The sequence below is a fragment of the Miniopterus natalensis genome, chromosome 16, assembly GCF_054644295.1.
Source record: "Miniopterus natalensis isolate mMinNat1 chromosome 16, mMinNat1.hap1, whole genome shotgun sequence".
Lineage (NCBI taxonomy): Eukaryota > Metazoa > Chordata > Mammalia > Chiroptera > Miniopteridae > Miniopterus > Miniopterus natalensis.
The window spans coordinates 21,432,729-21,447,692 of NC_142096.1; the positions used below are offsets into that span (position 1 = coordinate 21,432,729).

At 39.2% G+C, this 14,964-nt stretch overlaps 1 protein-coding gene across 1 annotated transcript in view; it reads right to left on the bottom strand.

Moving 5' to 3' along the window:
* The window catches only part of ASPH (aspartate beta-hydroxylase), a 138,778-nt gene that overhangs the window by 90,897 nt on the left and 32,917 nt on the right, over positions 1-14,964 (bottom strand). The window contains exons 6-7 of the mRNA XM_087825602.1: positions 10,415-10,456; positions 7,998-8,354 (exon numbers count right to left, since the gene is read on the bottom strand). Of these exons, the coding sequence (XP_087681728.1) occupies positions 7,998-8,354; positions 10,415-10,456 (399 nt within the window). The remainder of the gene's footprint in view (positions 1-7,997; positions 8,355-10,414; positions 10,457-14,964) is intronic.

Consider the following 14,964-nt stretch of genomic DNA (forward strand, 5'->3'; position numbering starts at 1 on the left):
AAAGCAGTTCAGTGTGAGTTCAAGCTCCTTGTGTCATAGGTGACTAGTGAATTTCTCAGTCCTGAACTCTGACTCCAGCAAAAAGACAACCGAGGTAGACTCGAACTTCCGACTGTTATTGGTGAGCACACTGATTTTGATTTACACATATTTATCCTTTGTGAAAACTTTAGTTAAAAGTGAGAAGAAATCACACGTAACTATTTACAATCTTCTAAAGGTAACACAAGCAAACACATTATTCCGTAAGAACTAAAAGATACAGATGAAAAAGTTCTTTTTTTATGTCTTAAGAAAAATAAGACATCAGAGTAAATTAATAGGAAAGCTGATTTGAAAGTCAACACCAATTTGAAATATGTTATACTGAATTAGTCCTTTGGTATGTTATAGGTAGAACATTAAAGTATACCCTCCATTAAATGCAACTATTAGAAGGCTAAACTAGCCAGGTTCAAGTGTCTGCGGACCCCAGGTGCCAAACCCTGGGCTCCTTGCTACACCACTGAGAACCATGTGCCAACAGTTATTACTCTAGGGAGTGTGTTGTGCATGTCCGAAGCCTGGAGTGAAAAGGCCAAGACAACTGAGAGGCATTTTTCTAATCTTAAGCACCTTTATAAACTCTTAATGTACAGACACTACTGTAGTCCAGAAAATTCTCATTTCACTCTTTTATTCTTTTTTGATTCTTTGTATTTTCTCTTTTCCCCTTCATTTTTCTCTCATTCACAAAACATACTCCCACTTTCCTCTCCGAAACCCTACAGATGCTGAGATACACAGGACCACACCCCATCATTTTATTTCCTATAGTTATTCTCATCACTACTTACACAAAAACCGACCACTAGTAAAACAAACACCAATGCATACAGCTGTGTTCTGTCCCTAACAATAAAGTCACTTCCAACTATAACATACAAAGGGAGTATACACAGATACCCACGGATGCTAACTGTAGTTGGATTTCAGGGGCCGAGGGAGGAAAAGATGAAGGCCTATTAAAATACATCACATTTTAAATGCCAAATACAGGACTGAAAGCTCCCATGCTGCTTTCCACTTAAATACTCTATTCTTACATCTCTCAAATGCTAGTGGCACAAGTATGGAACTATCCACTGCCAAGCTCTGCTGAATAAATAGGGTAAACCTTAAGAATCTGCAGAATCATGTAATTTACTGTTGCTCTTAACCCCTGAGAAAACACCTGGAGCATAGCTAGGGCTCAATAAACACTTGCTGAAGGGCTGAACACACCCAACAGTGTGACCACTCTGCGGGGCCAGGCTCCTTAGCTGCACTACAGTGGCTTAGGGCTGCAAAGGTGGGAACGGAGATGCACATAAATTTCCCTACTGTTTACCAAAGACACACCTGTGCTCAGCATCCACCAGTACAGGAGCACAGCCCTAGCTTGCCTGGGACAGTTCCAGCTGACTGATAATCTGTTGTCCCGGTAGAATTATTTTCCTCACAAAAGTGTCTCAGTCTGAACGAAAACTTACAGGTGATTCTTCATGAATCCTATACGTAGTAGGTTTTCAAACTGCACTCTGTAAGTTCAATAAGCAATAAAGTTTCCACACCAAACAATAAAGATCTGAACTGCCTCAAAATCCCCCCTATTGGGTTATGAGAAAAGTTTCCGTTGAAAAAATAATTTCTTTGCTGAAAGGGTTTGGAAACTACTCATACACCAATATTCAGACATAAAATGCCCCTCAAGTTGGCTTTCTCTAAATCAACTTAAGAGTTATTTGTCTCTAAAATTGAAATTGTAAAAGGTGAATATAGACAGGAGAAAGCAAAAGTATGTAACAAGAGAAAACATCAAGCCCTTTTCTGTCCAAAGTGGCAGAGAACTTGTAAATTTATTGATACCCGGTCACAGCTATTTTGCAGAGGTGAAATCGGCACAAAAATAAACAATATTGTAAACACCAAAGAAGCTGAGGATCATACTAGCACACCTTCCCAAAACATATACAGTTCCTAAAACTTAACAAAAACACACTCTAGACCAATTCTTACTGCTTCGACAATCCATATGGCAGAATTAGCCCTGGGGTTTCCAAATACTTTTTGGCACCCAAATGCATTTTAGTCCATGAATAAGTGTCTTTGGAGAATAGGGGTAAATCCATGTCTCATATTTAATTTTAGGCAAAAAGTAGAGAAAAGTTAAAGAAAAAAAAAATATATATAAGGTCAATTCACAATCAAAGAAAAGATTTTCAAGTTAGATTTATTATAAGGTACACAGGGCAAGGGTGGAGCAGTGAAATATTCAACATTACATTATGAAATGAATGTATCAGTTCGGATGTTCCCAGGACTACTTATAACAAAACATCAACTCACACAGGCTTGAGCAAGAAGGGACTTTATTATCCAGTTCAGACGTGCAGGCTGGCTCGCTCAGCCCGGCTTCCTCCTCAGGCCAGTAATCGGGGCTCCCAGCTGCAAGCTCCTCTTTCAGACAAGACTATGTCCAAAAGCAAAGGACGTCTTGCTTTCTTTCCTCTTGCTCTCCTTCTCTCTTAGGCTTGAGGAAATCTCTCCCAGGGGCCTCCAGCAGTCTTCCCTTTCAGTTTAAAAGCAAGACCAGAACCCACTACCATTCCTAAGCTGGCAAGAGGCACAGGCTGACCACAACTGCCTGACAGTAATTATGTAGAGCTGAACGAATGCTGTGAGTCAACCAACCACACAGTTCCTGCATCATTTAGAAAATAAGTTAATTCCCTTAAAACATACCTTGTTTTCAGTTTGTTGGGTGTATCAGATAAATTAAGAAAAATTTTAAAATCAGGTTTGTATTGAAGAAATATAAAATCTTTCCTCCAATTTTAATTAAAAATGGAAGAAGTTATAAAAAGTAAATGAAATGAGCACTTTAAGTCAACCATTCATGGCAAATCTGATTACCTGACACAATGACCCTGGCCCCATATTAGCTCATTCACTGCTATGCAACTTCACCTGACCACATGGGGAAGGGTAAATGTACTTTCTTCCCATGTACATGATGGAGTTTAAAACTTACTACATTATGCATATGGCATTTATTCATTCAACAAATATTTAGCACCTACGTCCCGGAGAGGGAAGAATTATAAAAATAGTAAACACAAAATCCTGAGAGTGTAGGGGATGGGAAATGGGATGGGGAAGAGGGATGCAGGGAGGCTAGGCCCTTGGGGAGAGGTGGCAGGGCTATTTGCTCTAAATTGATGAGGAAAGGACACACTGATAAGATTTGAACAGGTTTGTCACTGCTTGAGTTATAGTGGGGAAAGGTGCTCCAGGTAAGGTTTTGGAACAAGTACAAAATTCCTCAGCAGCGAGGGTCCTGGGAGCCAGAGACCCAGGTGGCTTATGCAGCTGGAGCGAGCAAGGGCCTGAGGGTGTGAGAATCAGAAAGGGCCTGGAAAAGGGGTCACAGAGGTCTTTACTCTGAGTGAAAACAAAGGATTCATTTTTCATAAGAATTAATACAAAACACTTCCTCAACAAAATCTGGGAGTTATAAATAGTATTATGTTTCATAGGGTTTCATATACTTCGCCCATAAAAGCTAAGTCATTTTTAAACTTCCCAGTGTATTAGTCTTTGGTTTACTAATCCAGTGGTGCACAGATTGGTGAAAATGTTGATGTTACCTACCCAGGTTACTCCAGCTGCTGGTATTTGTGAAGGGGAAATGCTCAGGACTGCCACTGCTTCAAATGCAAGTAATCTAACCGTTTAAATCAATATACCCCAAGAATAACCCTCACAGGTACATGAAACTTGAGAAATATTCCTGGGAATCCATAAAGCAGGAATGCATGCATACTAATTGACCAGGTGAGTCCTTGTCTTCGTTCTGACTTATATAATCAGCAAACACAGAAGTCAGCAGGCATCCCAACACCAGCTCTGTAACTTACCCAAATCTGAGACTACCAGGAACTACGAGCTGCCCCACGACACACAGCAAGAATCCCAGGTTCAAAGCGTCATCACGTGACTCGAGATGGACAGGTTTCAGAGGAAGACGACAGAACCCCCCCCCCCCCCCCCCAAATTAAACACCAAAAAGGCTCCTAAGAGCCTGGTTTCAAGAGCGATGAAAGGACTCCACAAAGACCAGAATGGAATGACTCCGTGTAACATCTTAACATAAGACGGTGTAGAAGCTCAGGCACATGAACCCAGAGGGCTGCCTTGAAACTCCACTTGAACCCCATCCTGAGCACACTGCCAGTGCTGCAACTTTGGTCTCCACATAGTACCTCCTTATACAGGTTTTAAGAATTAAATGATTTTTTCCACCAACTTATGTTTTCCTTTATTTCTTCTAAAGAAACAAATTTCCACCCCGCCCCACCCCCCACATACACACAGCAACATGAGCACAGCTACAGGCAACTTCCAATGTGATTTAAACAATTACTGAAGAAACTTCTGGGTTTTTCTTTTTTTAAAATAAAATACACTTCTTTCTAATATAATTTTATATGTTCACCATTCAATAAACACACAGCGAATGCCTATTATTATCAGTTACTATGACAGAGACCGAACATAAATCATAGTCTGTAGGAAAACAAAGTCCAGGAATGAAGCACAGTGGTGGGCAATGTAACTGGAAGGCACACAGTCCAACCACCCAGGAGAGGGTCAGAGAAAGTTCAAGTGCAGATGTGACTCAGCTGGATCCTGGAAGAGAGGGAGGTGACCCACCACAGTGTAGGCAGGGGGAAGAGTGGGCAGAACTAGCAGTAGCTTGTGCCATTATTTTCTCCCCAGCCCCTTGCTTACTTCGTAGCAGGGCACTGCGGGGCTGGAACTACCTTGACCATGTGGACCCCAGTGCCTGGCACAGCCCCTGGTCAGCTGCAGATACTCCGAATATGTGTTAAATGAATCAATAAGTGGAACATAGAGATGACACAGCATGTGGGTGTTTTATATAACTGTCAAAAATAACAGAAACTATTCAAGATTTCCAACTCCCAATTACTTAACATTACAAAAATTTCATCCCAGTTTATAGTTGACTCATTTTAAAAAGGGTAACCTTTCTGGTTTTAATTATTTTTAGATAACAATATGAAGCAGAATATAGAAATAACCACGTACTAAATTTAAAAAGTGAGTAAAACTGAGCACTCAAGCATAAATTTAATCCATTAGTCAGGACCAAAAGCTAATCTCGGTCTAAGTGTTTTAGTTGACTAGTCAGTGTTCCAAGGCCAATGCACTTAGATAAAGTGTGGCCCCAACTTCAATAAGATTCAGTTAAAACCTCTGTTTACTGAAGAAATATTTTTAAATGTCTTAGTAGAGACGTTTCAATCCAATTCCTGAGCTGATCAATTCAAACGAAAACTCAGGTGCTTTACTAGACAGATGTCTGTTTATGATTCTGCTGATTAGAGGTTATTCTAAAAAATAATTTTTCATGCATTTTCTTAGCATTTAGCCTTCATATACATTATGTCCCACTGTCCTTCAGTAAATGTAATTATAAATCTTCACCCTTCTGCAATGGAAAAAAATCATCTAACACTTAAAATTTGGAATCTAGATCTGAAAATCAATCCATCTTAGCAGCAAGGTCTAGTATCAGGACACCGTTTTAAAATCTTGTAATATTTGTGTGTCCGATACCTGTTTTGCTGGGTGTTCTGTCCAGTTCTCAGTCAGAGCCTCACTCTTTTCCCAGAAGCTCTCCTTCCTGCAGGAAATATCCCCTGTGGTTTTCTGGGACACACTCAACCCCCATCCAAAGCTCTGTGCATAGGAGCCAGCCTGGGAAAACTCACCCACCCCCAGCTAAACAATGCAGCTGTGACAATGGTGTGTAGGTGTGACAATACAGTTGTGACGATGGCCACAGATGGTCACCAGGCCTAACCAGTCCAGTGGTCATTCTCCCAGAGCCATCCCAGAAAACTGCCTCTTCGCACTCAGATTGCTAAACTAGAGAGATGTGTCGGCTGCCGAGGGACACCTTCTCCGTCAAGAGGCAGCACCTCCACATACAGTAACGTCAAGTAGAAATCAGCAGAGCGAAGATTTGAGAGCCAGGAACAAACACCGCTAACTACAGGTCTGTACTTGGGGTCTACTCGCTTGAAGCCAGGGCCCCTCCATTTGCCAACCAAATGAACCATAAAATCCCCCTTTTGGTTTACTGTGTTCCTGTAATCTATAAAAACAACATCCTGACTAATCCACATATGAAACCCCAGGCTACCACATTACAATTTCTTTGGACCTCAGTTTTAAATAAAACTATAGGGTTGAATTAGAGAGATATTAACTTAAATATTCTTTAAATTTCCCCCTTGATATATAAATCTATTGTGTCAGCTGAAATTTTTGTCAATTAAATGTTTGTGTTTGATTTTAAGCAGTTAACACTTGCTAGATAGCATATGAAAAAAGGCACAGCCTGGCTGGGCATGGCTCAGCGGTTGAGCATCGACCTACGATCTATGAGACTGAGGTTCAGTCCCCAGTCAGGGCACATGCCCGGGTTGCAGGCTCGATCCCCGGTCGGGGGAGTGCAGGAGGCAGCCAAGCAATGATTCTCTCATCACTGATGTTTTTTTCTCTTTCTCTCTTCCTTCCTCTATCTGAAATCAACAGATATATTTAAAAAAAAAAAAAAAGGCACACAATACTTTTAAAAACATCTGCACTTAATGCTCACTCATTTCCAACATGAATTATCTTTGATTAGGTCAAAATACCTGCTTTTAAGCTCTTCATAAAAAAGATGAATTATTTTTTAAGATAAAATCTTTGTGGCAGCAGTTTTAATTCTGTTATAACAAATCAGGTTGCTCTTAATTCAGAAACTAAATTTTACGAATACTCACAATTAGAGATTTAAGAACTCATGCACAGAACAGTACAAACCATTTGCCGAAATGTATTCAAACTGAAAGTTTCATTGTACTCAATGTTTTCTTAACTAAATTCTGACTTCTAGTTAGATCTCAAATTTACAACTCCTTAGAAATCGTAAACAATTATGATACAATCAAATATGAAAAATATATGGCATTGCACCAAAACAACTGAAAAACTGTGTGACATAAAATGAAAGGAAATCCTAATTTGAATAATTAAAGCCTTCCTATATTCGGAGTCTGTAAAGATATAAATAAATGTGTTCTAAAACTGTTCTTCTAAATAAAATTCTCCCTTTTTCATGACTGTCTCCAGGGTTCTCAGGGCAGTGGACCCAGCACACAGTATGCACTGGGTGAGGGGAGACAGGGCAGGACTGGTGGAAAGGGGGGAGGTAGCTGGGGGCAAAGGAGTGGGGGGCCTCCAGAGATGACTACGAAGACAAAGGAGATAGACTTAAGGGGGGGCTGAATTAACCTGGGAAGAGCCTGAGGAAAGGGCAGCCCCCAGGGACAGGGGGGAGGGGCCGGAGCCTGGGGAGGGGGAACGCAGGGGGTGTCGCCTGAGCTCGAGGGGGTGCTCTGGGGAGAGAAAAGGTGGGGAGGGGGAAGCGAGCAGGAAGGAGAAGGGGGGAAGAAAACCAAGGGCAACAGAGGACGGTAACTTCCTCCCACCTGAGTATTTACTGTCCCTGGAAGTTTCGTCCCTCTGCATATAAATACTATTTAAAATCTTAGCATTCGTATTCCACTTCAATGCAAGTATTCAATATATTAATAAGTTCACTAAGATTCACATTAGAAATATACAGTCATCTGGATAAATGATCAATAAATTAATAAAAATAGAATGTTATTACATCACATTTTTATTACATATATTTCAAGCTTCACCTTTTAAATGTAGAAGCATTCGACAGTATGCTGCAATTTTAAAGAATTGACTCGCCGAGCACCAGTAAAGAGACGGTCAAAGGCTAACAGGACCTCCCCAGTCGGGGCAACGCTCAATCTCCTTTAGCAGCAAATCAAACTGATGAACATGCCGGGTCCTGGGGCAGGAGGCCGGGCTCTAGTTCTTTCTCCTCTGGTTATCGCCCTTGGCTAAGGGAGCCTGCTTTGCGGGGCTCCTTCCTTCCTTCCTGTCATCTTTGTCTCTGGATGTCATTTTGCTGGACATATCCTTTGTATTTGCTGATTTTTTCCTACTTTCCTTGGTTTTGGACCCTGCCGGGGGCCCCGCTTTCTCCCGGTCTCGGTCTCGGTCTCGGTCTCGGTCCCTCCTCCTGGCGGGCTCCTTCGCAGCTGTCCCCTCGGCAGTGGCCTTCCCCCTGGGGCCAGCCGCCTCCTCCTTCTTCCCCCGCCTCCTCTCGCTGCTCTTACTGTCCTTGCTGGGCCCCGGCTTCTCCTTTTCCTTCTTGCGCTCTTCTTTAGTCAGTTCTTTAACATTCACGTTATCCAACCAAAGGAAAAAAGGTTTATTGAAAGACTCTTAATTCACAGGACAGAAGCTTAGTGCAAAAGTGTTGTCGTTTTTAAATCTCCCCACAAACATAAAATGATCGTTGGAAAAGTGCCTTGGCAGGGTTCAAGTTGGTTAAAAACAGATGCTAATCTCCATAAAGTATCGGCACAAAAGAAATTCTAGAAACTCGCCACGAAAATTTTCCAGCTTAAAATACGGTATGGTTTCTCTTAAAACCAGGTTAACATGCAATATTATTCAAACGAGTGCATCCATAAAGGCAGGACTTTACGGTGTTAACTCACATCTCACAATGCTAAGGGCATCATTAAAGGAACACCGACAGCAAAAGAACAAATTTTCACTGCTTGCAAATATCTGTACAAAAATTATTTTAAAAGTTTTAGCTCTAACAAAAAATTAGATTCTTAAAATATTTGTGCTTTTAATCCTTGAAAACAATATAGTAAAAAATTAAATTTCATTTACTTTTTTTTAACTAAAAAAATACAACATCCATGATTATAAAATTTTTAATTCATTATCTATTGTATCTGAAATAAACAGAATTTCTTTTCTGCTCACATTCAACATTATGAAATCAGTATTCCTTTAAATATGTTTCCTGTTCATTGATATAGAACCACTCAAGCCAACATATATATGTTGCCCATGCTCATAGGGAAGACAGCAATTCATGGACTATACAGGTAATTCCAAATCTCATGTAAGATACTGCTTTCAATTTGCTTTACATAAAGTTTAAAAGTGCTGCTAGCCAAAGGTCTGAATTTCACCTCTTGCTGTCTCATTAGGAAATCATAAGAGAAGTAAGGTGTTTGCTGAATATTGTAGCATTTAAGCAGAAACAAAGATTTAATATAATAAAATGTGGAAGATGTCTTTACCCACCAAAATTATGTAAAACTCACACAGCACAAAACGTATTCGATTCTTCCTGAAAATGTTATTAAAATTTTGTAGAAAGGCAGAATGGCATTTGCAAGGAACCAACCATCCAAGTCTTCATTTTCCTTCAGTGCTATTCACAGAGCAACAGAGACAATAACACTTCAAGAGCAGGAAGCGTGGCCAAAGCTGTCAGGTCTTACTCTGCACACTGTTTTTAAAACATTAAGTCTTTCATGTTTAATGTGCCTCTCTAGGTCAAGAAACACAATTATACTTTATCGGCCATTTACTTTGTAATTATTTATGTAAGAATAAAACAGTGAAAATTCTGTTTTCTTCCCAGAAATTATTCAGGTGAGATTCAGAGATAAAACATTAAAATTTCCTAATCCTAAAATTAAAATACAAATCACAAAAGCCTGCAACTCACATAGTTAAAGTGTCACCTGTTAAAGTTTCACCGAAAACAAATAAACACACTACAAATATGCCGAGCACTTAAACACAAAAGAATATTACAGATCTATAGAGAAAAACATGCACTTCCCCCATGCCCCTCTCTGTGAAGAACAAAAAATATTTACATGTGAACAAGAAAAACCAGAGGGATATAAAATAAGCTGTAATTATAGGCTATTAGCCTACACAGAATGGTTCACACAGGTATAATCATTTTTAAAGAATTCAAATAGTAAACATGGCAAATTCTTTACCAACGTGATACAGTGCTCCAAATTATAAATCAATCACTGATGAATTTATCTTTTTCTCCAAAAGTAATTTAAAAATTCAAACTAAGTAAGGTTTTAGGTTGGAGGGTAGAATGTGTATATGTAAATTTATATATAGTATAACAATATGATAATGTTATATATGTTCTTAATTTGAAGACTAACAAAGTTTGATAATATGAAAACAAAATTACTTAATCTTACAGACGTGGGGTAGAAAAGTTTTAAATGAGGTCTTGATAAAACTACTTATGACCAAAGGTGAACCCAAAACCAAAAAGCAATAATGTTTAGCATTAGTAGCTGCATTTACATAACATATAGAAAATATCATGCATTTCCAAGCATTAAACTTGATTCACTCAAGGCTAATTTAAAAAAAAAGAAAATACCTTTAGCCTTAGTTTTTCTCTTGGCTACCCCACCAGGTCCTTCTGTTGATATTTACAAGATGAAAATAGGTTATAAACAAAATATTAAGGTAATTAAAAAATAAGTTTCTATAAAATAGTTAAAATCCATGTGTCCATTAAACAAAAGTTAAATTCACCATTTTAAAAAATACACTCCTTCCACATATACATCTGTCATTTATGTCATTTTAGAACCTTATTTTCACTATTTATAACAAAAAAAGTGCATTATAATCAGTCCGTGATTTAGTCAACTTCACAACTTGCCTTAGAAGTGGAAGAGCTGTTGGCCTTAGAAATGTCTCATGGCCACAGGAAATGGTGTTTCCTTCTGGGTGGTGCATGGATAGTCAGTGGACTTCCGCTCATTGACACAGATGATCAATTACAAGCACGGAGGGTGAAAGGACCTGAGGAAGTTACTTCCCTACCCGATCATCACTGGTTTCCCCCACAAAAGGAGAGCACATTTTAATAGAATTTTAATCTTTACTATTTGAATAATCACTGCTTTTTTCCCCCACAGTTTCAAACTGTTTAAAAATTATACAAGAAATGCACTATTATGTAGTTATATATTAACTTTTTTACTCTTTATCTAAAAACTTTGCAACAGCTTTCTATTTTCTCTCTTGCCAAATGAAGGTAATGATAATGGGTTTATTTTTAACCCTCTAATAATGTCAATACCATATACCTCTCAGAACACTCTTATTCCAACCAGGCTGTAATTAGCATCCCAGCCAACTGATGTTCCCCCTGCCACATAAATGCTTTGTTATACTCATGTAGCAGCAAACTTTGCAAGCGCATTCCAAGTCACCAATCCATTTCCTAGAACAGCGATTTACAACCTTTTTCATTTCATGGCACATAAACTAATTACTAAAATTCTGAGAGACACCAAAAAATATATTTTGTGCTAATCTGACCAAAAAAAATTAGGTATTGCATGTTTTAAAAATTCTTGCGACACACCAGTTGAAAATTGCTCTCCTAGGCACATCATGGTGGGAGGTATAGTGATGATTGTTCATCTCCTGTGAGGCAACATGTGCAATCTCTCACTCTATAACTAAGGTGACAAGAAAACCCCCTAAGCCCTTCTACACTTATCCCTGTTGGAAACTGTAGCAGTCACTCTATATGTTTCTCCAAAGAGTAATCACACTTCCACTCCGGTTTCCATCAAATGAGAACAGTGCATTTGAGAATGGTAATTAATTTTGGTTGGACTATCTCCATCATCATTCTGGTGTAAAAAATGTATTAGTATGTATTACCACTGACAACTACATTTTAAAAAGAAACATGAATTAACAGTTCCATGTGGCTTTCTGTATCTATCTGTCCACTTACTTGATACACATACACAACCACAACGAGATTGTGATGACAATTATTGTTCCCAAACAAACCTGATTCTTTCCTAAACTCTGAGAAGAGCATACCACCTTGTAATACTGATTGCTTTCTTGGACCATTCCCCACTAAAGTTTATTTCAGAAGAAAATATCAAACTTATTCTTGTCAAATTTAAATATATGGGTATATTATCCAATGTACAAAGTAAATTAGCATAAATCATTACAATGCACTTTTAGTGATGCCAACGTCCCATCCTGACTCCCCAGGTTCTGAAACGAAGCCCTGGATTTTTCCTGTTAAAAAGCAGAGTGGAGAAAATCCAACTACCCACTCCCTACCCTCACTATAGTCAAAAGAGCTATACTGCTGAAAAGGCTAAAGTTAACTTTTTTTTTAATAATCTAAAATATCAGATCAGCGTCAGATTAGTGAAACAGGAAAACTAATAAGTACTTAAAACTTTTCTAGTTTGAGTATAAATCTTTAAAGTGGGACACATTAACAATGGTGCAGTGGATTGTGCAAAATGTCCAAGGATCCATTTAAGCTACCTTTTCTAAATGTAAAGAATATAGTCAGTACTTTTCCAATACTTTTGACATGACTAATACTGAGCCAATGATTTAAAAGCCACAATGATCATGTTCAGTCTCTGAAGGAAAGAGTAGAGACAGGAAAGAAAGCACAGCACTTGGAAAGCAGCAAGTTAACAGAGAAGCCCCTACCTGTTGAAGAAAAGAGGGAGGAGTCAAGAAAATGCAGTGCCCTAAAAATCAAAGGCACAGTGTCAGCAGTATCAGGGTGGCAGGCATGAGCAAAGCCTTGGGATGACGGTGCTACTGAATTCATTATTAAATGTCCCATAGGGGTCTCCAGATTACAGTTTTGCAAGCAGAACAAGAGGAGGTCACATCACAGTGATGAGAAAACATAAGTGGGAAGAAAGGTGAGTAAAACCCAGGGTGCTCATGAGGACCCCTCTTATCTCCTTAGAAGAAAAGGGATCGTATGTGCATTTTCCCAAGATTCTCAGGGGACACAAGAGGAGTCAGGGTTTGAAGAATTTCATCTGTGTTTGTATGCACTGACGGCTAGAGGAAACAAAGGCACGCCCATAGCAAAAAGAAACTGAGTTAATGACAAAGGGGAGAAGTGAGGAGGCCAAAGGACCCTGGAGGTGCAGACGCCAAGGGAAAAGGTTGGCCCTGGGAACCAGAACACGCCACATCTGAAAAGATGCCCAACGAGAGAGGAAGCGATGATTCAATTACAGGAGTAAATAAGTGTCATCCAGTGTAAAGAAAGGAAGCTACCGGCACCCAAGCCAGGTTTGCCTACATCGGTAAAGAAAGCAAAGTCACCTCTACAGAGAAGGGAGATGGAAGAGCGAGCGTGGGAGGTTTTGAACACTGACTCAGGAGAACCCTCAGGGAGAGAGCGCCTCGCAGAGGGTCAGCTCGGGCAATCCACAACAGCTCTTCTTCCAGGACAGAGGACGGCATGCGGAGGGGGAAAACTTATAAGTCTGAGGAAGTGAAGAAGTGGCCCCAGAGAAAAGCACCAGGCATGTATGTAAGACTTTGCTTTTATATAATTCCTAATTCTAGGCAGAATTGATTTCTTATCACTTGTAACGCTGGTTGATGTGGAGTCTCCTTACAGTGTCCGAAATCAACAAGTGTGCCATATTTCTCCAGAAGAAAAATAAGGAATGATCCCATCAAACAATAAAATTCACGATAATACAATAGCTCCTCAAAAAAAATTTCCCAGTAGTATAGAGGAAATTACACCCATTAGAGACTGAAAAGGAAGCATCTTTGGTATTCTGTAATCCATTTGGATAAGTTATTTTATTGGTAGACTATATTCCAATTGAAAGTGGCCATCAAAGAAGCATTAGGATGTGGTTACAGTCAAAGAGAATGGCAAAAAATAAATAATCACCATGATGCTTACTTCCTTTTTGTCCTATATGTTTATTCTGATGGTTTCTGAGTGATTATTGTTAATGGCCCTGTTGACTATTTGGAAATTCTCATACAGAAATTTGACAAAAGCAGGTCTAATATTTTTCCCTTAGAACAAGAAGGAGCTGCCTAAAGGTAATAACATTATTTTGGCAACAGCCTCAGAGCCACATACCCCATCCACATTTTCGAAATGAAATGTTCTATATGAAATTAAAACGCTCAGTCATTAAGCAATGGTTGGACCTGGGGTCCAACCTCATGCAATAGATATGATTTTAGAACAATGGCTCCATTACAGAAACCCAAACAGCTACTGCAGGCTTTTAGAGAATTGGCACAGAATTGGTAGGCTGGGTATCACTTTATACTTAGGTCATTTCAGTCACTCCCATAGCTCCCGGTGAGACCTGTGAGTCACTCTGAGCCTCAGTTTCTCATCTTTCTCCTTCCAATACTGAAACACCGTAATTTATTTCCACATTGACTAAAGATATCAAAAAGAGGCCCAAAGTGCCCCAGAAAGGGTGTCTAATTTTGGTAAAAATGCATGTCGGGACACAATGCACCAATTTCTTTTATATTTTTAAATAGATGGTTTAACTACGTTATCACACTTTTGAAAAAAGGAAGCTGTAAACCTTCCAACCTTCTATGACAAGTAGGGAAGGGAAGATTAGAACAAAACAGAACTGAAAGACTAGATTTAGAAAGGGATTACAGCCAGAGTTTGAATAAAATAAAAGGCAGATTCAAATACAAATGAAATATCAGGAAGATCACCTGCAGATCCTGTTAGCATAGGTCAGTTCATTGTATGAACTTCAAAATGTCACTTCTCTTCAAAAAATATGTCCAATAATTGTTTTACTTACATAAACTGGTTTTTTAAAAAAAATAAAGACCTCAGTGCTTTATTATGCAATGGGTGACTCCCGAGGGAGGTTCTCACTCACCAGAACCCCAGAAAATATTTTAATAAACATCATACATTAGGCTCAGCTTTGAAGAAATTCAAGTGAAATCTAAGACCTGGTTCCTAATTGCAAGGAGTTCACAGTTGAGTTAATATCTATTCCTGTTTAACACGTGGTTATCTCAACAAGTAACTGAAACAGAGAACTGGCATACTGTTACGTCAATCAACAGTGGTAACAGTCGGAGTCCCTGAGTTTCATTAAAGTGCTCCAA